The sequence below is a fragment of the Uloborus diversus genome, chromosome 10 (assembly GCF_026930045.1).
Source record: "Uloborus diversus isolate 005 chromosome 10, Udiv.v.3.1, whole genome shotgun sequence".
Lineage (NCBI taxonomy): Eukaryota > Metazoa > Arthropoda > Arachnida > Araneae > Uloboridae > Uloborus > Uloborus diversus.
In genome coordinates, this window is record NC_072740.1 from 18,572,880 (window position 1) to 18,597,891 (window position 25,012).

General features: G+C 33.2%; 1 protein-coding gene and 1 long non-coding RNA gene across 3 annotated transcripts in view; one reads left to right on the plus strand and one right to left on the minus strand.

Moving 5' to 3' along the window:
* The window catches only part of LOC129231800 (KN motif and ankyrin repeat domain-containing protein 2-like), a 111,227-nt gene extending 106,745 nt beyond the window's left edge, over window positions 1-4,482 (minus strand). The window contains exon 1 of the mRNA XM_054866175.1: window positions 4,315-4,482. Coding sequence (XP_054722150.1) covers window positions 4,315-4,317 — 3 coding nt within the window. The 5' untranslated portion in view covers window positions 4,318-4,482. The remainder of the gene's footprint in view (window positions 1-4,314) is intronic.
* Window positions 4,483-5,783: 1,301 nt separating this feature from the next.
* LOC129231805 (uncharacterized) lies at window positions 5,784-16,933 on the plus strand. 2 transcript variants are annotated; one of them, XR_008581299.1, is made up of 3 exons: window positions 5,784-5,915; window positions 10,451-10,600; window positions 15,562-16,933. It is a non-coding gene; the product is annotated as an uncharacterized LOC129231805 (long non-coding RNA). The 2 variants fall into 2 exon arrangements; XR_008581300.1 differs by having other exon boundaries at window positions 5,804-5,883.
* The last annotated feature ends 8,079 nt before the right edge of the window (window positions 16,934-25,012 follow it).

Below are 25,012 nucleotides of genomic sequence, written 5' to 3' on the forward strand. Positions count from 1 at the left end.
TTTATACCATAAAAAGGTAAGTTCTTTTTTCTAGAATTCAAAAAAAAAAAAAAAAAACTCACTTCCAACATTTTTTGTTTTTACAAAATCTTGAGAGTTTCTTGCCTTTCTGAAAAAATAAATAATTGGAAAAATGACAAACCTCAAATACAGCGTGATTTATATGTGCAAAAATCTCGATAACAGTTTCACAGAAAAAAAAAACTTGTTGCACCCATTCATCTTCTAACTTCTATACATATAGCCTAGAATTGTTTAAAAAAAATTTTTCAATGCCAAAAAAGTTCTAGAGGCTGCTGCCAAACCAACATTTCTCCTTACGTGACTGAAGTACTGCTGACAACTAAAAATGAATTTTAAGACTTTAATTTCAAAAACTTTTAGAGGAGCAAACTATTTGAATGCCCTTTTTTACCTCAACTTGACCAGGAAAGGTAGCTACTAAAATTACATCATTAAGTTTTCAATTTCAAAATACTTCCAAGAAAGATTCATTAATTTCATTCTGGCTCCCCTTCTTCTCCCCTAACGTCGACAAAGGTAGTCTAAATACCGGTTTTAAGACTTAAATTTAGAAACATTTATTTATGAGGGAAGGTCTCTGAATCCCTTTCCCTAAATAATTTATCTCTTTCCGTAATGTCAGTAAAATAACTTAAAATTTCACTTTTAGAAAATACTACCGTTAGAAAGCCCCCGATCCCTTCCTTCCCGTGAATAGCCTAAATTGATTTCAATTTCGAAAAAAAAATTCTGGAAGGAATCGCCTTCCTTTTCCTCTATCGTTACCCCCCCCCCCCCCCCCCAACTCCCCATGGCCTAAAATAGCGTTTTTAATGTTAGCGTTCAATAATGAAAAACTTCGAAGAGTTACTGAGTTTCCTAACACCCCCACAGATAAAACTGCAACTTAAAGCCTTCAATTTTAAGTTTTCCACAGAAAATCACAAAAATTCCTTTTCCTTTTCATCTTTATAAAACATCGCTCAATTGGGTCTACAATTTCGGGAAAAAAACCCGAGCGAAACTCCCCATTTCCTTACTGTCGCCAAAATTAACCTAAACTTATCTTAAAGTTAAAAAATAATTTGATAGGTAAGGAACCTCCCATATTCCTTTATTTTACAAAAAGTGACCCAAATTTGTTATTTCAAACGTCCATTTTGAAAATCCTTCAAGGGACTGGGGGTGGTTTATCTGACCTCCAAACCACTCCCTCTCCCCTCCACAGCCTCAGCTTCGTTCTAAAACTGTGTTTTATACTAGTTTCGAAAAAATTTTAGAAGGCAGAAGGATTTTCGCCACACAATCCCTGCAACTCCGTTCTACATCCAACATCAAATCAAAGAGTCTAAAATTGCTTTTTTTAAACTTGTGAAATTTTGATGCATACTTTTACGTCAATACGATAAACTTTGCATAAAGAATCAGAGATCTACAAGTACTTATCTTACATTCTTAAAATTCACCCTTTTGTTTTTTTTTTTGTAGCCATTCATTCATTTCTTTAAAAAAAAAAAAAAAAAATCAAACGTGATGTAGAAACTTGGCAGGTTTTGAAGCCTTGCCTACCTCGGAAAAACCAACGATCTTCAGTTCTCAGTTGCCAGATGTCAGAAAAATTAACACAGGAAATAAGACAATTTTTTCAGCTAGCATCTGAACTACTACCGTTTGTTAATCACTGGGTTAAAACATTAAATAATCAGAATTTTTTAAACATTGATTCCAAATAGGTTTATTTCAGTAGCTACAAAATCTATAACACATACATTAAAATGTTGTATAAATTAACAATCAAAATCATTTGAAAAAAATCGACTCGGCAGATCGACTCTTCTCTTTGCCAGATTAAAAGAGAGAGATTATTGATGAAACAAATGTTCATCATCAAACTTTATCAACAGATGTATAAATGTGCCTTATTACATTTTATTGCATGTGTTATCTTTTAATTTGATTCGTTTAAAATAATCATTGCTGTCACAACTCGGTTTTTTAGGGGATTCATTCTTCTATGGAAAGTGCCTGGAATCCATCCTCTGGGGATAAGTGGCTGTCCATAAATGATGTTACGCTTTGAAGAGTGGAAGGGATTTTTTCGTGAAAATCTGACAGGGGTGAATGAAGGGGGCAGATGTAGATAACATTTAAAACTGTCTGTGAATTGTAATAGTGTTTTTAAAAAATCTGAAAAAAAAAAAAAAAACTGCTGTAATTTCAATCCAAGGCAGATAAATGCAGAAGTACAAAGTTGAAAGCGAGTCGAGTACAACTATGCAATCAGCATCGTTTTCCTCAATTATATATACACCCGATCCAGTATTAATGAGGGGGCTCTCCTCTGATATGCCCCCCTCTTGGCGAGATTTTAATTTTTCGCTCGATACGAAAATCGCCAATAAGGCGATAACTTGGCAACCCTGGTTTTGCAACTTGAACGCTGGAAAGTAGTTTCTCGCTCGAAGTCTGTCTTTTTGCACGTGTGTGTATGGTATTAGGTAGGTGCTCATATGTTCCGCTCTTAGGGAGATTTTAAGTTGAATACTCTAAAATAAAGTTTCAGTTCAAACTTTATTTTAGAGTATTCTTTTTCTTGTTGTTTTTTAATGTTAATTTAGTTGAATTTTCTATTTTAATTATGAGTTCGGTTTGTGATGTTGTCCAAATGTATCAATTGAAATTTTTGAATGAATCTTCTTTTTCTTTTTCGTCAGGTCGTCCAACGTTTGGACGTACCGGAGTCCTAAATAGATTTTTTATATATATATTTTATATTTAAATATTTTTGTAAAGTAATGATAATAAAAAATGGGATAATTTCCCTAAGAGCGGAACATATGTGCACTGCCTCACGTGAGGAAGTAAAAGAAAAGTAAAAAAGGTAAGTGAACATATTTTGAATTATTGTGTTTTTAGTGTGTTTCTGGTAGTTTGTATTTTGGTCTGGTTGGCATTTTTATAGCACAAAAATGGTGTTAATTTCACATAAAATCTGTGACTTTATTGTATACTGAACGGAGGAGATCTGTGACTTATATCCGACTGTGATGTATATTAAAAGTCGGAGGGATAACGGACCGAGCGGCAGCGAGGTCCTGGCGAGCCCTTGGTCTCATAGTACTTTCGTAATGAGACCTCGGCTCGCCGGCCCTGCCTCGGTCTCATTACGAAAGTACTATGAGACCAAGGGCTCGTATCCCGGAGAAACAACGGAAAAAAAATAATGCATTAATTTCATTAAATAATTAATGACATAATTTGAATTTTTCCTGTTGGCGCTAAAAAAGCATCGCTAAGAACGATGTATGACATATGACGTCATACATAGTTTTCTTGGCGACGCTTTTTTGGCGCCAACAGGAAAAAGTCGCCAAGAGGGGGGTATATCAGATTTGTTCCAATGAGGGAAACTCAAAATTCGCAACCAACATTTGTCTCTCACCAAAAAATAATTGATGCATAATTTTTTTTCAAAAAAGATCTAAATTGTCTGCAAATTTTGGAAAATTTATATTCCTGTGTTCGTCTACATAATCTTAGCCTGGAAAGGGGTGATAAGAAAAGCGACATCATGTATTTTTACAGCAATGTGTTTATGAAAAATAGTGTGACATGTGACAAGTAGGGAGGAGGTAAAGCAAAGTGACACAGGGAAGAGGACAAATATTTTGAACGAAAGTGTACCATTTTATTATGTCTCTCATCTGAAGTCCTCAGACTTCCAGAACAGTGGTAGCCTCCAAATTACCACCACCAACATTAGATTTCTGAACATGGTTCTGATTAAAAATTAAAGAATAACAGAATGCATATAATATCTTGATGAACACACCAAAAAATTATGCGTAATCAACTTCCAAATACAGCTCAAACAATGAAATGCAATAAAGTGGATGATAAACTGAATTTTTATAAAATTAACTTGATTTATTTTCAAAGTAAAAGACATGTGGGGTAAAAAAAAAACATTTTAAAACCAAAATTATGTACAACTCACTTCAAAAACAATTCAGATACAAGTGAACTTAGTATTGTGGAAGTATGTCATTGAAATAAATGCTAGTTATTCTTTAATCAACCCACTTATAAGGTTTACTGTGCGAACTACCACCTGTTGCTTTCCTTCAAAATATTGTTTTTGATTTTATATGAATAAGAAATTAACTGTCGGTAATGCACGTTGCAACACAAAATTTAAAACTAATGTTGAAAGGAAAATATTTCAACGAAGTATGCATACTTTAACTTATCAAAATCTCTTTTTCTTTTCGTACATTTACATCACATGCTTAAAATCAAGTTTTTACTTACCATGAATTTGTCAAGAGCAGCTTATTCTTCAAAATAATATTTTTTCAAGGGCGAGACAAGCTAAACATTCTTCAAGCAATGTACATGAAACCGATAGAGAAAACTTCAGTTGAGAAAACTTTCTTCGCGCAAATAAGCATCCGCACCACAATACAACTGATAACATATACAAAAATTACCATAAACCATATAGCAGGTGCTGCCATCTTTTTTAATAAACCTGTGTCGCAGTCGCATCTCACCTCTACCGCCTCTACTGTAGCCTCAGGTAATAAAAGTGAAAACTTTAGCTTACAACTCTTGTTGTGGCGACATCTATTGAATTGGAAACATACTAATTTGGATTATATTTTACATTGTTATTTAAATATTGAAATTCTAGGCGGTTTCTTTAATCCCGCTATGAGCTAAAATTCTGACAAGATGATTCAGATTTTCAATGATGATTTTAGATACTTGACACTGGAATGAGAACGCTTTCATCTTTTAAAATGTTGTCACATCACAACATTTCATTACAATCTAATAGTTCATTCTTCATTGCAATGTCATATAAAAAGGCCCGTTATTTAACGGAGTAAATTAACCTCCTGGTTTAAAAAAAATAATGTTTTTAAGTATAAGTGATTATGGTTTTGTTTTCGTTGTTTTTTATTATTATTATTACTTATTATTATTATTTTTATTATTATTGACTAGGACCAGTCTAGCTGGGCCCAGAGCCTGTTGCTGGTCGTCACTTTTGTATTTGTATTTTGATTCCGACTATACACTCCTAGCCAACTCCCCTGGACAAATTCAAAGTGACGAGCCTACATGTAAGTCAATGAAATTTTAGTTCTTCATTGCAATATTTTATTACCAAGATTTAGTTGAAGAGAAACAGAACTTGCTTAGCCTTTTTTTTTTGTTCGCAGTGATATTGATGAGTTGATCGACACGCGGAAATCTTAATTTCTGCATGTACGCATCAAAAGTAAGTAAACAAAGGTTTTCTTTATATTTTTAAAAATAAATGATTTGGGCTTCTTTATTGAAGAATTTATGGGCATTAAATTGGGAAAAACAATTTTTTATAGACAAAAATGCTACTTAGATATCTTTAAAAAGGAACATAACTAAACTATTTAGTGCTAGTAATATTTTATGAAAGGGAAAATCGACGTCAATGCTAGCAGTTTCAAAATGATTTTTTTTCTTCCCCCATACTAATTGCCAAACCTACATTCCAATGTTAAGTGTCTTCCAAAGCAGTTACAGTTTTTATCAGTAGATGGCAGCACGAGGAATTTACATACACAAACGATGTTGTCTTCATTTTAAGAAACGTGGATTCGTGTATCGAGTTATATTTTTACTATAAAGGCAGAAAGTATCGTATTTACATTTTACTGTGTTAAATTGATAGTTTTGTCTTATGTTTTTCCGTTGACATGGTTTATATATGCTGCTCCTGTTCATAGGCGTGCGCGGGGCTTCAGAAATGGGGGTACCACTGTACCAAGATGTTGAAATTGCGTTTGGAAAGACTCCCAGACTTGCTCGCTTAAGGAAAATTTTTCAAATATTGTGAGTAAAAAAGCGTTTTTAAAGCGTATGAGGTAAGAAATTAATGAACCTAAAATTGTAAAATTTTAGCCACTTTCATATTAACTTTCATTTCTATGTGCTAATGGGGGTACTGCTCCTGTTGCGTAGTGGACAAGGCATAGTTACTAACGAAAAAAAGTGCCGGAGCTCTATAATCTTCAGTGCCTATTTTTGTGGTTTTGGTGTGAACAGGGCCGCGCCGCCCCTATGTGCCAAGTCGTGCAGATAACGACGGCGCAAGAGTCAAAAAGGCGCCGGGACCAATCAAAAATGATCCAAATGAAGGGAAAAATCTCCAACCAAAAACATAAAATTGAACTTTTCATTCTATCTATAAACGTAGCGGTGAAATTATACTGCTCATTAAAACAAGCAATCCTCCTTGCTGCCTTTTCTATAAGGAAAAATGATTACCTAGTTGTGCCATGAATGATATTTTGGTATGTCTATAATTTCACAAGGTTGAGCATACGAAGCAGCACAAGAAATTTGCAATTCCCCATTTTTGTTCTTATGGGAATTTGTTATACGTATTGTAATTTGTACAATATGTCTTTTTGGGATTTTTAGCTCTTGTTCGTGGTAATTAAATTGCATCATTTATCATACATTAAAAAATACTGTAAGCACATTTGCATATTATTTACTTGTACGTAGTATGCATATATTGTAGACAGTAATTTAGAGTAACTTTTTTGTTCCGAAAAGTAACGAACTGACCATAATTACTCAATTCCTCCACCCCCTTTTCCTTCAACTATTTGTATATTAAATTAAAGAAAGAGCTTTGGACATTGTGTTCATTTTAAATATTAAACTCGATGCCTTTTTAACAATTCATACTTTAGAATTATTCGTTTTAATGGTAAGTTTCATTTTCAGATTAAAGTGGAATATCCTCTACAATATTATCCTTCAATTTAGAAATATAATCAGTACCCTCCTGTTCTGTGGCGCAACCAGAGGGAGGTAGGGGTCCACAGGGCACCCCTCTGATTGCACCGCCCTGTACCCCCTCCCCTCCAGAATGCTTAGTTGAATGTTTTTCAAAAATATTTACTATTAAAGGGGGGGGGATGCGTCTTTGAAAAAAAAAAAATGATTTTAATAAGGAAAAAGTAATACTGTTGGGGTAAAACTCTAATTTCTTTTAAAAAGAAATGTTTGCTTTAAAAATTCTCAATAGTTTTGGCTAATTCGTCAGCCCTCCGTCCTACTTCTTTTCCTTTTTCATCATTATTCTTCTTTTTGCCTGAAAATAAGAAAGTTTTCAAAATGCTACTCCCCGCCCCCCGCCAAAAGCATTAAAGAACATCTCAAATTTTGGTTCCAGCTCTTCCATGTCGCAAAATTTCACGAACACTCCAGGACACCCAACAACATAGTAAGAAAATCCGTTCGAAAATCACTTAAAATTACGTTTTTGGAGCTTCAATTTCGAAAACTTGCCAGTTCCAATGTTACTAAATATACAAATACAAAAGTGACGACCAGCAACAGGCTCTGGGCCCAGCTAGACTGGTCCTATAGTCAATTTACAATCCCCAGTGAAGATCAATGGCCCTCTTAAAACTATCTACTCCCTTGCTCATTTCCACCTCTTCTGGTAAGCTGTTCCAAGGTTCCACTACCCTGCTAAAATAAAAAATTTTCCTAATATCCATGTTAGCCTGAGATTTAAATAGCTTAAAACAATGACCCCTTGTCCTGTTTTCAGTGCTAAACTTCAGCCCCGTAACATCTTTCATTTTAATAAATTTAAACAACTGAATCATGTCCCCTTGGTCTATTCTTTGCTCAAGACTATACATTTTTAGCCTTCTAAGCCTGGAATCGTAGTCTAAATGAGAAGTCCATTTATTAGCCTTGTAGAGCCCGCCTTTGAACCCTTTCCAATACATTATCTTTCTTAAGATAAGGAGACCAAAACTGAACAGCATACTCCAAATGAGGTCTTACCAAACTTCTATATAAGGGTAGGAGAACTTCTTTAGATTTGTTTGAAATAGATCTATTGATAAACCCAAGCATCTTATTGATATGATTCAGAAATAAAAAATATGCATTAGTTGGTACACAGTCATAAGACATTTTTCTTTTCTGAATAATGTTTAATATTTAATTAGGCACTTTTAATATGAATTAAAATTATTGCATTGCTAATATTTTTATGAATATAAAATAAAAAGGAATATTATATTACTTTGTTATGTTAATGATGTATTAATATATCATTAAAATATAGTACATAGCTTTTTAATTATTTTTAATAATAAATGAACAATATTACTATGATTAATAATTTTTATATTGAAATTACCACAGCTTCAAAAATAAATATAGAAAATATCAAAATACAGTGATCTCTCGCTTATACGCGACCTCGGTTATACGCGTTTTTCACTTATGCGCGTTTTTCTCACGGGCCCGGCCAGCGATATAGGAAAACAATGTTAACTCTTGTTCATTTATACGCGAAACCTAAAATGCACCTTTCACTTATATACAATAAAAAAAATTTCAAGTTTTAGTTAAATCGCCTATTCACGCTTTGCTTATGGGATGATTTGTACCCTTCTTGATGTCTCTTGGAATGCTTTCACACACCTTTATTCCAATGTTCAAAATGTTTCCAAGAACGCGTTTTTTTCGCGCAAGTGTGTGATTGGGCGTGCAGTTAGTCTTGTGATTGATATCGAGAGGGGAGAACAGGTTACATGCGAAAAGGTTGACCTTCCTAAAAGTCGTGGTGAAGCGGAAAGCATTGACATAGCCTATCGAGGATCTTTTGTATCCTCACAGACTATGACACTGATCACGCTACAGTTTTTAGGTTTTGTGGAATTCGCTTACATACTGTACAGTGTATAAAAAATGACAAAACGTGCAACTTCTAATTTTACATTTTTATTAAATTACAATGCATAAATGGAAACTATGCTTATTTATTCATTAGTATCAGTAGTGTATTATTAGTATTACTATAACTGTTGATAACTTACTGTATTTAAGCTTATTTTTGGGGGTTTTCACTTATGCGCGAAAAGTTCGTTGTCCCCTTTGGTCGCGTATAAGTTAGAGGTCACTGTATCATGATATTTTCAAAATAAATATTGGATATATATCGTGATACATATCATGATATATATCGACTGATATATATCGGTGAACCCTGACTGTAACACACGAAAAGCGCCCTCTTTGTCATTAAGAGTCATCTAAAACTGAGTTTCCGGAACTGTTAATTTCGAAAAAATTATGGAAAGAGCCCCTGAACCTTCCCTTTTCTTAACACAATCAAAGACAATCTGTAATTTGCCGTTTTAGAATTTCAATTTCAAAAAATTACAGGGGGAATGCCACCGAACTTCTCCTTCCACTACCATTACGAAATATCAATCGAAATTGCGTTTCTAAAGCAACAGGTTTGAACATTTAAATGAAGCATCCCTCATCCTCTCTGGTCAAAATCATTAAAGATCGTCTTAAATTTGATTTTCTGGGCTTCAATCTCGAAAAATATTTTTGGAGAGTGTTTCCGAAAATTCCTTTCCCTAATGTCATGAAGGGCGGCCACAATTGCAATTTTAGAGCTGCTATTTGAGAAACCTGCCGGTCCCTTAACCCTAGATAGCCTGAAATCGCAATTTTAAGACTTCAATCTCGAAAATTTTCCAAGAGACCTTTCGAATCTTTTCTCCACCTAACATTATCACAGATAGTTATAGTTTAAAACTGTTTTTAGAACTACTATTTTAAAAGCGTTTTTGGGGAGAGTCCTCGAACCCGTCCATTCTCTTTTACATAACAGAAGAGTATCTGCAGTTGTTTTTTTGATTTTTTAATATCGAAAAAAATATTGTGGAGAGACCACCGAATCGCTTCAAACGAAGCCACCGAACCTTCCCAATTAATATCTAAAACTGTGTTTTGATAACTACAATTTCAAAATTACTTCCGACAAGGTTCAAATTGCCCATCCAGTAATGACTTCATCCAAACCAAAAATGTGAATCCACTCTCTATGTATGTTTTCTCATCTCTCTCTCTCGTTTGAAAAAAAAAATCTAAACTTTTTTACTCAAGGGCCATATTGTACGTTTTGGGAGGTGATATGTGTCAACAAGCCAGCAATATTTCGGTTCAGGTGGCAGCAGCTAGCGTTACCCCCCCCCCCCTTTAATTTGCCTGGGAGTTAGAAACTCTAAAAAGTGTTACCTTAAACCTTGTTTGAAAGCGAGAAATTTTTGAGGGGAATTTGCGCCATTGAGCTTGGGGGGATGGACACACCTGAACACTACTGTGCCTATATGAATTTCTACTGTATGTATGTTATATTTAGTTACACTGTATTTATATATAGCTGCAATTGGATAAGCGAGAATGTTCTGACATGAGAATGAAAATGATTAAGTTTTACGTTTGATATTAAGGTTCTATTGAAATATTTCCTTTTAATAATTTTTAGACTTTAATTATGTTATGAATTGAAAAATATTTGTTTTCTAAACTGATCTGTAACATTGATTTTTTTTTTATTTTACAGTTGGTCATGTCCAAATAATTTAGCGCCTTTTTGAACTGGAATTTCTAATGGAACTGAGAGCTAACCAGCTTAAACAAATACTATGTTGTGGCATGGAATTGGAAATATTGGCAGTTAGCCAGTTACCTACTACATAGTTGATATGAGTTTGTAAGTATCATTTAGATTAATGTATATTTTTGTTATGCTCTCTTTCATCTGAACTTTGCAATGTATAACATATCAGTAGTTATATTAGTGCAAACGATGGTTAAATTATTCAGCCATTCATCCCTTCAGTGGGTGGATAAAATGAGTACCAAGCGTGGATTCCGCATTGGCTGACCACCTAACTGGAACATCTGCTTAGCACCCCAAATGGTCAGGAAGACTGAGATGAGCACAGTAAGCATTGACCTCCATGGGCTGTTGGGCCACAGGGTTTGATTTAATGGTTAAATCACAAGGTTTCTTACTAATAATCCAACTTACCAACCGTGCCAAAAGGAGAAAAAATATGCTTGAGCATAAGTTAGATGAATAATTTTTTTTTTCATAAAAATTTATTGTTAAAAACAAACGTTTAAACAATTTAAAACGTTTAACCGATTTAGATTAGTCTCAAAAACAGTCACTTGACTACTCTATCAGGCCCGTCTTTTCAAATTTTTCCAGGCGGAGTCAAAAGTTATCTACTCAATACAAATTACAGAAGTAGAAGACCATTATAACGCACACCTTGGGACCAGAGCTTTTGCCTTATACAGGTTTTTGCGTTATATAGATCATTTCGCAAATTTTAAAACTAATATTCAGGATATATCTATATATTAGCACTTTAGAATGAGTTTTATCTGCAATGAGTATTAAAGCACCAATATTACAATTATTTATTCACAAATAAATATGTTTCACAATCAAAAGAAAGTGCATTTTCCTGCACTTCCGCTATCTTCATGGTTTGCATAACAGCCGCATTTTCAAGAGCCATCTGGTATTCTTTGTTTACTATGAGTACTAATTTTCAATTTAAAAGCTTTGAATTAAGATGAAAAGATGAAAAACTTTCAAAATTTAATTTTCCTAACAATTTTTATATTTGCAAAGCAAAACAGAGGGATTTTTTAAACTTCAAAACCTATTGTTTACTTCTGAAAAGTTGTGCGGTTTATAGAGAATTGCATTATATAGGTCGGCGTTATAACGGTCTTCTACTGTATACCAAAAAACACACTTATTTGCATGTAAATACATTAATTTCTCAACGTCAGTGAGGCAATTGCCCTCTTCTGACCCATTAAATGATGTCCTGCTTCAACTTTTAGTTGCCTTTTTTTCCTGTGTATTATCCTCAGATTATCTGTTTAAAAAGCATAAAATTAAAGAGGTGTGGGTTACATTGTGTCTCAAATTATCAGTGCCTTTTCTTTTCTCAACTGAACCTCAATTTACAGCAGGATTCACCAATCGAGACTATTTTGTTGCCTGTAGGGTTGTTTATTTTACATAGTTTGAACTTTCTTCTTACTCTATTCAAGCTGGGTAAAATAAACAACCCTACAGTGAAAGAAGAAACAGTCTCCATTTGCACTAGGCTAGACCGTTTGCTCCATTGTCTTGACTATTTGTCTTATAGTAATTAGCATAGTGTAATTACGATTTCTAGCAGAAATCATTATATTTTAGATTAAATTTGATTATACCTTAAAAATTATTACTTCTTCACGTTTTTAAGTTAGTTGCTAAAATTCTATATTGTATGTTAGATCAAATTTTCGTATTATTTATAAATTATTATACGCTACCACAAACAACATGAAGATTTATTTTTCTTCAGGCTGATTTTAGGACCTGCGGATTATGCGTCAGTGCGGGTAGTTATGCACAAAAATACAGTAACTTATTCGACTTTTTTTTTTGTGCACACAATTTACGAAAAGTTACAACACTTTATTACAAAAAGTTTTCTCAGAGACAAAGGTTTAACTTGATCCATCCATGCATTCTGGACCTTAACCCCATTAAAAATTGTTCTAATAAGATGGGGATAGAATTCTTGAAAATAAGCTAGCATCACTTTTGCTACTTCAATTACTTTGCTTTCATAAATCAGTGGTTCAGTGGTAGAATGCTCGCCTGCCACGGGGGCGGCCCGCATTTGTTTCCCGGCCAATGCACGAAATTTGCCTTGACTAAATTGTAATAATTCAATGATGAAGTTGTCTCTAATTTACTAGACTAACAAATTTTGCTAAATCTTTCTTTATGCAATTAAAAAAAAATCACGCAATCTTACACAGATAGGATGCACAAACACATTTTGAACACTTCTACCACACAAAACAAATCAGCTTCCTTTTATGCTGCAAAGCAGCAACACCTAATATAAATTAACATATTTCGCAACAGTAGTCCTTTATTGTATCATAAACTGAGAATACATTCAAGAATTCATGAATTATACCATAGAGGCATCATTAAAGCTAAAAAAAAAATCAAATATTACTCCAATTATTTTTATCATTTGCATGTTAATTTTAAAAGATTTATGAAGATCGAGACAACTTATCTTGTTTTTTTCCCCCCTGTAAATAATAAATTTTAATTCATCTTATTTTTGTAGTAGGATAGACCGGGGCAGGTTTACACATGGGGCACATTTTCGCAGTGCCCTTTTTTCAAAATAAATTATAACTAGAGAGCCAACAGTCACAACATATTGATGCTGCTCCCTAGCAAATATCCTCACAAGTGTTTCAGCATCAATTGAGCTTCCGTCTAGCATGCAGAAAGAATAATCTGTTTTCTACCAAGTTGAGTAAATTTTTTGTTGAACGTTTTGAAGCTTATTGTGAATAAATAATACTTAGTTAAGAAAGAACAAATATATAAGAATTAGCAGAATTTTATCCTTTTTTGAGAATTGTATTTGTATTACGCATGTTCTTACTGTGTCTTACTTCTAAACGTGCCCTGACGCTGTCTTTTCTCCAAACTTCTCAAAACGTTTTAGTATTTTCAGGCTACTTAGTTTTGAAAATCAAAATTTAATTTTTAATTTAGTTATAGATATTAGTCTTATAGCTTGCTATCATGTAGCTTACAATCATGTACTTCATCTCGTTCAGCTTTTACTTTATATACTATTCAGTCTGTAATAAATTTGCTATATTTTAACAATGGTTAGACATGTTCAAAACACTAACAGAACCCCGTAAGGTGTCAAAATAAATATGCGTAAATGTTCCCCGTGTTCAGGGCAAGTTTAGGCAACCAATTTGGACTCAAAAATAATTTTTTTAACAGTTAAAAACACAAACTGAGCAACAACTGAATATACCAATTTTGACTCCATTAACTGCTTCAAAAAACCGCAATGTTTAAAATTTCCTAAGTTAAAACATTTAATTTAGAAAATTCATTGGAAAAAATCCTCGTAAACGTGCCCCGGTCTACCCTACTGCAGTTGATAGCTTTGTATTTAGAGAATAATAATAATATTGCATAGCCAATGATCATTTCTTGTGTTATTTCTGCAACATAATTGTGTTCCTTGGTGTTTTGAGAATCTATTAATATAAAATGTTATGCATGATGAGTGTGTATATTTCTTTTTACCATACTTCTTTATTCTTCTTTGATGTTGTGACTAATCCCAAGGTGACTGTTTCAAATAGTTAGCTGTTATTTTGTTGTATACAATTGATCATTTTCATTCCATGTTACCTAGTTTTTCTTACTTTTTATTTTGTTAGGATTTATGCATATTTAAAATATTTTTATTTCTTAGTTTCATAGTTATAATTTATATTTCTTCTGAGTTATTTAAAATTTATCTTTGCTCTGAATTATGGCTAGATTAAGTGTATTAGTGTGAAAGTTTTGAAATATTATTGGTTTTGTGTGCAGTGTCATCTGTGGATTATCTTGTTTGGTTTCAAAGTGTCAAAGTTAATGTAGTTTATTTTAAAAACAACTTTGTTTTGAGCTCAACTGGACTTGGTATGTTGTAGTGTGTCATTCAGCTTATAATAGATTATATTTTCAATGATCTCTCTATAACGTGTAGTTGTGGAAAGCAACTCTGTGCCACATACTACTCACATGATACAATTGAACTTGATTGATACGAAATGTCAAAATTCTCTAAAATTTTCCCATTAACCCGTATTTGTAAGAACCGTGAATAAGTGATAGTGTAAAAAAAAACAAGAAATAGTGCCTAAATAGTGCTGCTTTTTTAGGCAATTTCACCAGCAGCACTCACGAAACATCTCATGGTTTTTCTCTACCCTTGGGGAGTACCCCCTGATGAGGCCCCAGGGTATTTTGGGATTTTTTCATTTTTTCCTTCTTTTAAAGATTTTTTCTTTCTTGTTCAATCCTTATATTGCTATCAAATATATATATATATATATATATATATATATATATATATATATATATATATACACGTTAATATGTATTGAACTCTGCAGGGACCAATTTGAAAAATTTATAAATGCAAAAGAGAAACGTATAATTGGTGCTTCACTGTATTAGACTTATGGATTAATTGATGTTAATTGAATTATTTGAAATAAAACACCTAAGAGTTTTAAAGAATGAATTTCCTATCATTTGTACAGTAATTATTATTTATTTATTTATTTTACATAAAAGAGGATAGTGGAAGTAATTTAAATTAAGCCAAAGGAGGGAGATCAAACAGATGCCAGAAAAATATAACTATTTTGTGAAATCCATCAAAAACTATTGTGCCCACCTTTCCTAAAGCATCCGAAACAAAATCAGAATCATAACTTTAACTATCAATTCTTTTTCCAGACCTTTTCTTTCTGCTTTAAAGCATTGATTTTGTATTTACAAAACGTTATGTAATTTATGTTTTTTCTACTACATAGGTAATTCATGCTTATTTTTTGATGGATCAGTTTCAGATGTTTATAGTTTCTGATACTTAAAAAAAAAATCTTGGAATTAGATCAATGTATAGAATATTTAATTGTTAGTATTACTATTTTAATCATAATTTATTTTTAACAGAAATACGTTTATAACTACCAGTCTTTTGCTGTTTTGAAAATCTTTTATTTATGATTTATTTTAAGGTGCTTTTTTTCCCCGGATAGGTCCAAATGCTTTCTGAAACCTCAGGAAAAATCTGTAAAGCCGCTACGTATAACATCATGACCAAAGTTTTCTCTTCAGATCTTGCAAAGCAATATAGCTATCATGGCTTACACACGCAAACATTGACTTGACTTCGAATATCACTGTGGTGAACTAGTCAGTGATGATATCCAGAATTGGAGTTGCGCACACTTGCTTACTATGGCTTTGCTTTCATGGAACCATAAAATGCACACTGCTTTTCCCTGTATCTTAGCCATTTGCTGGCTGAGTCAACTAGTGTATTTTCCCAAGAATTCCTGTCACGCCATAGACCAGCTTATGTGAACAAAATTTAATGTGAAAAATTGTGTCGTATAAAACTGTTTGATGTTGTCTTTCCAAAAGAAAAAAAGAAGTATGAACATCAATTAATATTTCATCTAAGCATGAAATGTGCTCAATACTTTCGGCCCCTGAATGTAGAATTTTGATGACCTAGATGGATTATCCTTCTATTAACGTGACTTGAGGTAAGATCTAACGATCATATGCTGCAGGTAACAAGATGGTCGCTTTTTTATGGTATGTTGAACCATTGAACTTACTGGAAGCGCTTCTCTTTGCTCCCTAAATGGCACACAAAATTCAGAAAGTTATCAAAAAACTCTGGATGAGCATTTTTGCTGTTTGGTGAACTCATAGGTGTTTCCATTTGAATCTTTCAGCAAGACAACACATCGATCGACACTTCTCATTGCACAAAAGAATAGTTTACTTCTCAGAATATCACTATGGTGAACTAGGTAGTACTCGACTCCAATCAGATTTCAATCCATAGAGAATATCTAGGAATCCTTTCACCTGACTTCTGTAAGAATGGAAGGCAGTGTTATTCAGTGTTCAGTGCATGAGTTCAAATCAGCAGTTAAGAAACCTAGCGCAGATATACTCCCAAAACTTTCCATAATCTTGCATTATCAATGGAAAATCACATTTTGTCAGGGGCAATGGTTAGTATCATGACAGTTTATTCAGGTGATTTTCTGCTATTTTAGTCTGCTTAGCAACTGAACAATTGATAATAGGAACTGATGATTTAACATCTGTGTCTTTTCTCTAAAACTAAAATGAGTTCTTTGAATGTGACAATATTAGAAAGTAACAATTTGCATTCATTTTGTACTAGGGTACTGCACTATAACTTTCATTCATTGTTTAAAAAATGCATTTGTTTACCAATTGTCAAATATGTAAATTTGTTTACTATTTGGTTGCCTAAAATTACTCGACTGAACCAAATATTTGGTTTGCCTGCGGAATATGCGGTATACTGAATACCAACTGCATATTTGGTGCATCTCTAAATGTAACCGATATAGGTTAATAAAGACTTCTAGTGTCCAGTGTATGTGCTTTATGTATTTGATTGATTCAAACTCAACAGATATTGCTTATAATACTACAGGGCCAACAAGAGGACATGTCAGCTTTGTCCGAAACTAGAGGCCCATCCTTTGAGGGAGCCCAACTGGAATCAGAATAGTTAGAGATCAAACTGACAAGGGGCTTACCTTGGCTCTGTATTACTATATATACATCTTCCCCTATTAATACCCTTGAGTTACAACCTCAGAGGTCGCAGCATTCCTTTTCTTTCCTGTTCATGAAGGACTTTTCTCTTTTTCTCATTTAATTTCCTTTTTTCTCATTGTATATCCTGCTTTTCCTTTTATGTATGTTACCTAAGATAAGCTTATTTTTTCTTTCAATAATTAATGATTTACTTTATCTTTTAAAAACATGCTAACATTGAACACTTACATTATATTTTGTCATGAGTTTAATCTGTATTAAAATTATCAATGATTTAAAATATAATACTAGGCAGGCAAGGTGCATTGCTGGGCATTAACTTTTATCTTTTAAATGTAATAAAAAAAAACAAATTGAAAGAATTATTGTTTTTTCCTTATTTTTGCAACATCTTAAATAAGGTATAATAAAATAAATAATTGCTTCGCTATACATTATTTCTCTTACTTATTTTATTCTTCAAAATGTTCATTTATTTTGAAGATTGGAATAACTTTTATGAATTTATGAAGGAGACACTTTAGTATTTTAAATAAATTTTCATAATTTCTGATATATATACATATATATATATATATTTAAAGAGAAGGCTAACTTCAAACAGGAATATCACCAAAAAGTACACACATTATATAGTAGGGGACTTTTGAGAAATGAACAGATTGAAAATTTGTTTTGAAAATAGCAGAACTTAAGGAAAGAACATTGTATTTTGTGATAATGCTTGCATTGACGCAATATTCTTTATTTTTGGCAATAAATTTGAACCATTAAAAAAAAAGTGATTTTTTTTTTCATGGAGGCAATGTGAAAAATAAAATGTTTTTCTAAATGAAATATTTCCTATTCAATTATAACAAATATTTTTGATAAAATGAATCAATGAATAAAAGGTTAAATGATTAAATGATAAAATAATGAAATAATTAAATTAATTGATTAATGTAGGAAGAAAAATAAATGAGTATAAAAGAGTGAATGAATGAAATAAAGAAGTGAATGAATGAATAAATAAGTGAATTACTAAATGAAGGAATGTGAATTAATTCATGAATGAATACATAAGTGATTTTGTAAATGATTGAATGAGTAAATGAAACAAACTATTTCACTTTGTCTCTCATGTACTTCACTAATTGAATCAATTATTTCAGGAATGGCATAAGTCCTATTTTTTCCAAAATTGAGTTAGCTGCGGTTTCACCATATTTGTATGTAGAGAAATTGACTAATGTAGCAGGGAAGTCAATCTTTGTACAACAAAGTACTTTATTTAGGGGCCACGTTTTTCGTTAAGTGCAGAAAGGACATTAGTCCCGGATATATTCCTCACAAAGTATTTGATATTACAGTAGAAGACCGTTATAACGCCGACCTATATAACGCAATCCTCTATAAACAGCACAACTTCTCAGAAGTAAAGAATAGGTTTTGAAGTTTAAAAAATTCCCTCTGTTTTGCTTTGCAAACATAAAAAGTTCTAGGCAAATTAAATCTTGAAAATTTTTCATCTTTCCATCATATTTCAAAGCTTTTAAATTGGAAATTAGTACTCATAGTAAACAGAAAATACCAGATGGCTCTTGAAAATGCAGCTGTTAAGCAAACCATTAAGCTAGCAGAAGTGCAGGATAATGCACTTTCTTTTGATTGTGGAACATATTTTTTGTGAATAACTAATTGTAATATTGGTGCTTTAATACTCATTGCAGATAAAACTCATTCTGAAGTGCTAATATATAGATATATTCTGAATATTAGTTTCAAAATTTGTGAAATGATCTATATAACGCAATAACCTGTATAACACAAAAGCTCTGGTCCCAAGGTGTGCGTTATAACGGTCTTCTACTGTAATAACTTCATAATGTACTTTTCAAAAAAAGAAAAAGAAAAGAAGATTTATTTACTGGAATTAATTTTCATAGTGTGAATGTTAACATTAGTAAGTAGGTGATACGGAAACTCTTTAAGAATTAAAATAATGAAACCCCAGTAAGTTAACAACCTCTTTAAGTGGATATGTTTTCATGTTCCCTTGGGGTGTCGAGTTATTGAGGTTCTACTGTATATGGCAGAATCATAGAAGAACTAGATTTTTTGGCATAGTGAAACAAAAACAAATAACTCCTTTAATCTGGCATTATTATGGTAATGGTAGGTCCGTCGGTCAGGGGGAGGGAGCATGACCTGGGTAGAGATAAGGCCGAAAAGTATCAGAATGAAATTTGCTAATTTCTCAGGAATTTTCTTAACATCACTCTAGGAACTGAAAAAACTATACTTTAGTGAGGTATACACTGATCAAAATAAGAACAACACTGCAGGAGTCTTTTTAGAAATAACACTGAAGAAATTTAACAGGTTGCTGATGACTTTCCTCTGAGTTTTTCTTTTGGACAGTAAAGCGAATGTTAAACAGATTTGAAGATTATTACCATGTGAAATTCAGTCACTTATAAGGGAAATTCTGAAATTACATCAAGATTCACCATCAAATCTTGAAAACAATGAAATCTGTAACTACTAAAACAGGGGCCCTTCATTTTTTAAGAGGACTTATCTACCAAACTGAGATTTTGTTGAAAGATTCTACTGGGCGACAAATGTTTTCAATTCTCAACATTCATGATATTTAAATATTCTATAGAACACCAAAGGAACGGCTTCAGGCTAGCTGTTTCATAAACGGTTTTCAAGAGCATACTGCAAAGTATAATGCTTGTTGCCTGAACTACCTTTGCCAATGTTGAGTACAAAGGAAAATTTTTCATATTGTAGGTACAGGAACAAATAACAGATAAGTGCAATTTGGTACACAATCATACTAATATGTGCATCGAACTTGGTACACAAAACTAGACAAGGGAAGGCTAAAAAAAAAAGGATTCCATGGAGGATGTATTTGGTGAAGATGAATAGTTTCATACACATGTGAAACTTTTGCTTTTTTCCTCTGTTTGTCAGTTTTATTATTGTTTTTAAACCAGACATTATTTCGCCAAGACAAGAGAAAGAGGAAACTACAAGATGTATTTTCTTAAGATAATGAATAATGCATACAGACTTCATTGATTATTTTTGTCACTTTGTTATATTAATTTTCATTATTGTAAATCAGTTTGAACCAAATCTTTCATTTGGTTTACATTTTCATTACTCTAAGCTAGCCATTCAGGATATATTGTAGAAAGAGCATAAGTCCAAATTAAAAAAAAAAATTTAATTAATTTCAGTGACGAAATGAAACACAATTTAAAGTGAGTTAATGATCCTACCTGTGGCTGGATTAGTCACAAAATTTTTGTAGAATTTTGTTCATTTATGAATGAAATAATAACTTTTTATTGATTCCTGAAAAGTTGCATTAATGTGACTAATGCCCTTTCTGAAATAATCGATTCAATTGCACAAAATATTTGAAGCACAAATAAGTTTAATTTTAACTAAACAATTACTGATCCGAATATTAAAAGATCTCAATTAATATTTAAAATGTTAATAACAAGAATTTTGTTATTTTCTAATTACAAAAATAATTTTTGACTTACAACAAAATATTACAATTAAGGGTATCAATTTTTTTTTATTTTAATTGCCTGTACTATCATATGCTTTCAACTTTGGCGGTAGTCTTTTCTTGACTGGAATAGGCTACATATGCAACAACGTAGTTAAAATATTACCTGGTAGGTGGCGCTAAAAGCTGAGTAAATACACTGCTCGACATTGAAAATGCAACACCAAGAAGGAGTGTTCAGAAATTTATGCAAATTTTAGAATAGACGTACATCACTGAGTTATGTAAATGATGTGAAATGCGCAGCTCTCCGACGCACGTGAAGTAAGATATAAGGGAAAAAACTTGCAGAATGGGCAATATTCGTGTCGTTATTTCTGACTGGAGAATTATCGAAGAAATTTTGTTTTTGTCTTGGAGGATACGTGTTATACGAGAGAATGCCAGGCCCCCGTCAACGAAGGCACTTCCAGCAGATAGACGATTTTATAAGGGGCATGGTGATCGGACTGAGAAGGGGAGGTTGGTCCGTACGTCAAATTGCAGCTGATACCAACATGGATGCGAGTATAGTGCATCAGCTGTGCGGAAGATGATTGGAACAACAAAATGTGGCAAGATTGAGGGGTGCAGGGGCAGCCAGAGTGACATCAGAACGCGTGGGTCGACCAATCCACCGACAAGCTGTAGCAGACCCACAAGTCACTTGTTCCTCGATTCTGCAGCAGGTGCAAGATACCCTGAATGTTCCCGTGTCAACCAGAACCATTTCCCGTCGTTTGGTTGCACGTGGTCTGCAATCACGGCGTCCGCTAAGACTGCCATTGACCCCACAACATAGACAGCAACGTTTAGTATGGTGCCGGACTAGAGCGACGTGGATGACAGAATGGCCAAATGTCGTGTTCTCAGATGAATCCCACTTCTGTTTATCCGGTGATAGTCGCCGCATACGTGTGTGGCGTCGACGTGGAGATAGATCTAATCCGGCAGTAACTGTGGAACGTCCTACAGCACGACAACGTGGCATAATGGTTTGGGGCGCAATTGCGTACAATTCCGTATCACCTCTAGTTCGTATTCAGGGCACTATGACGGCCAACGATACTTGGGTAATGTGCTGCGGCCGGTGGCAATCCCTTACCTTCAATTTTTCAGCAGGATAACGCCTGACCACACAGTGCTCGCATCTGCCAACATGCTCTCCAAGGCACACAGATGCTTCCCTAGCCACCATACTCTCCTGACCTGTCACCAATCGAACATGTGTGGGATGTGATTGGATGTCGTTTGCAGACTGTCCCTGCCTCGTTCAGAAGACGAACTGTGGCAAATGGTTGAAAGGGAATGGAGAGCCATCCCTCTGGACACCATCCGCACCCTTATTGATTCTATGCCTAGACGTGTTTCTTCGTGTATAGCTGTCCGCAGTAATCCTATATCCTACTGAGCCGACACCGTTCTCACTCTGTATTCTGCATATCATTTTGAAATTAAGATCATTTATTATTCCTTGCTGTCTCTGTCTTTTTTCCTAATTTCATTACTTTCTGACCACTCCTTCTTGGTGTTACATTTTGAATGTCGAGCAGGGTATTTCGCTATTTCACTTTGCCCCACATTCCCCTACATGCTATTATTTGTTTTCATTTCTTATATTTAAAAAGAAATAACTTCTGATCACAATTTGGAAAAATTTGCTGAGTACTGAATAAAAATTGATTTTTTTTATGAAAAATATTGTTGTGTTTCTTTCAAACATAAAATTTTATTTTCATTAATTTAGATTTAGAGATAAAATTCATAGAGAAAGAAGAATATTCCCATACCTGCCAACTCTACTGGTTTCTCTTCGTGGATTTTGAGCATTTCTCCAGGTCTCCCGATTTTTATTAAAAATCTACTAGATTTTATAAATCTGTTTGGAAATCCCTTTATTTAGGGAGTTTTATGAATGTTCTAGTAAGACTATGTTCAAAAAGTAATATTAAATTTGTTTACGAAATTATTAATATTTTTATTTAATAACCTGCTTCAGCTATCCCAACTAGCCTCAGTTTCAAATTTTGACTGTGCCCTCGTATTGATGGGGGCGCAGAGATTAAAAGGTTAAGAACCCCTGCTGTACAACTGTGTTTGTAAAGATTCCCCAGACTCAATGGACTCCCTTACTCCATGGTTTCTAAGCTTCCTGCTAAAATTCACACTTGAGCTGGGGAATGTGGGGCAAATCGGAATTTTGTTCTAAAATTTACGGATCATAAAGAAAGAACAATATATTTTGTTATAAAACTTGTACTGAAACATTATTTTTTATTTTTGGCAGTAATTTTGTACATCCAAAAGAAAGATGGAAATTTTTCATTTTATTTTTTCATGGGGCAAAGTGAGAAATGAAATTTTTTTCGAATCAAACATTTTTTATTTGCTTATTAAAGATATTTTTGATCAAATGAGTAAATAAAAGACTAATTGAACAAATAAGGAAATTATTAAATGAAAGAATATTAATGAAATAATTAATAAATTAATAAGCAAGGGATTTGATAAAGGATTCAATAAGTAAATAAAATGAGATATATCTCTTTGCCCCGCATACACTTGAATAAGTGTACAAATTATTTAAAACACAAATAAGTTTAATATTGAACAAATAAATACTGCACCGAATATTAGTAGATCTCAATTAATATTAAAACGTTATAATAACAAGAACTTTATCATTTAATAATAACAAAAATAATTTTAGACTTACAACAAAATATTGCAATATGATTATCAATTTTTGAAAGTTGGTTTTATTATCATATTCTTTGATTTTCAGAGGTAATTTTTTCTTGACGGGAATAGACTACATGTGTAACTACATAGTTAAAATATTACCAGATAGGTGGCGCTAAAAGCAGAGTAAATATTTCACTTTGCCCCGCATTTCTCTACATCGAAATCTAGCAACATTATCGATGCTTATTAAGTTTGATGAAATTGAACTATATTAAGAATTAATTTAACTTTTATTCTTTCGTTTCATGTTTCAATTATATTTATGTGTATATGAAGTAAAGAACTTCCATATGATTTCACGTAAAGTGATAGTAAAAAATCTACTGGATTGTTTCCTTGGAAGTTTGGCAGGTATGCATGTCTTTTCCTAACATACAACAAAGAAAGAAATGAAATCCCTAAATGTAAAGAAAAGTAAGCGACTACAGTAAAAGTTCGCGTGGGAGTGATGTCATCTTCATGTCAATGAACACCGCAAAACTTTTTCGGCAATGCGTTTAGTGTCGAGTTCTGCATTTAAAAAATAGTAAAAAATAAACTATTGCACAATTTTTAAAACTTTTTTCTAAAGACGGCGAAATGCTTCCACTATTGCATACTTAAAAGTTAGAAAAGAAGCTTTTATAGTTTTCGACGGATGAGTTTCGAAAAAAAATAGTTTCCGGAAAAGATGTGAAAAAAAAAGAAAAATAAATAAATAAATAAATAAACTGTTCTATTTTAGAAGTTTTTTTTTTCTATCATGATTGAGAAATTAAATTTTCCACACTCGGATATAAAATATATTTCTCTGAGTTAGTTGCACGAAGTCTGTGGGGTAAAAAGTGCTCAAATTTGCCAAAAATCGCATAAAAAGTTTAATAATTTTTTTTCGTAGTAACTTATCAAAAATCGAGCTGTGAGGTGCACAACAACGGCAAAAAAAATACTCTTATGAACCAATTTTCATCCTCTCGGCCTTACGTTTTCCCTAAATGCGCGCCCCAAAAACAAACATCTTATTTTATTACTAGGGAAGTCCGCACCTTGCTCACTTCGCTCGCTAATCCCAGTTGCGACATCCGGTGGCTCAGTGTCGCCTGCGACGGGTGAAAACTGACGATTTTAATGCTTTTGCTCCTGGATGTCCAGCCCCTTAATGTTTAAAGGGAACGCTTTCCCAGGATATCCTGTATCCAACGGTACCAGTATTGACCTGGCCTGGTACATATTGACAGTCGAGAGGAGTTACGATTACAGACAGACGCACGCATGTTTTAATATTATACATCAGCGCTTCTCGACCGGGACCGGACCAGAGATTTTTGCTCGTTCACGTTAAAACCTTTTCTTTACACTAAATAAATAAAAGGGGGGGGGGGGGTAAGAAAGAAAAGAAAACTCCTTAATGATAGAATTAATATCCTACACGAAATCTTTTACGTGAGTGTTGAGATTAATTTTGACTGGTTTCTATGATTTTTCTGCAACGTTTATTTTTCATGTATTGTTATTGCAATAAATACTTATCTTATTCTTAACACTTAAATATTTTTTGTAACAAATCTTTTACACTAATAAATTTTAATTAT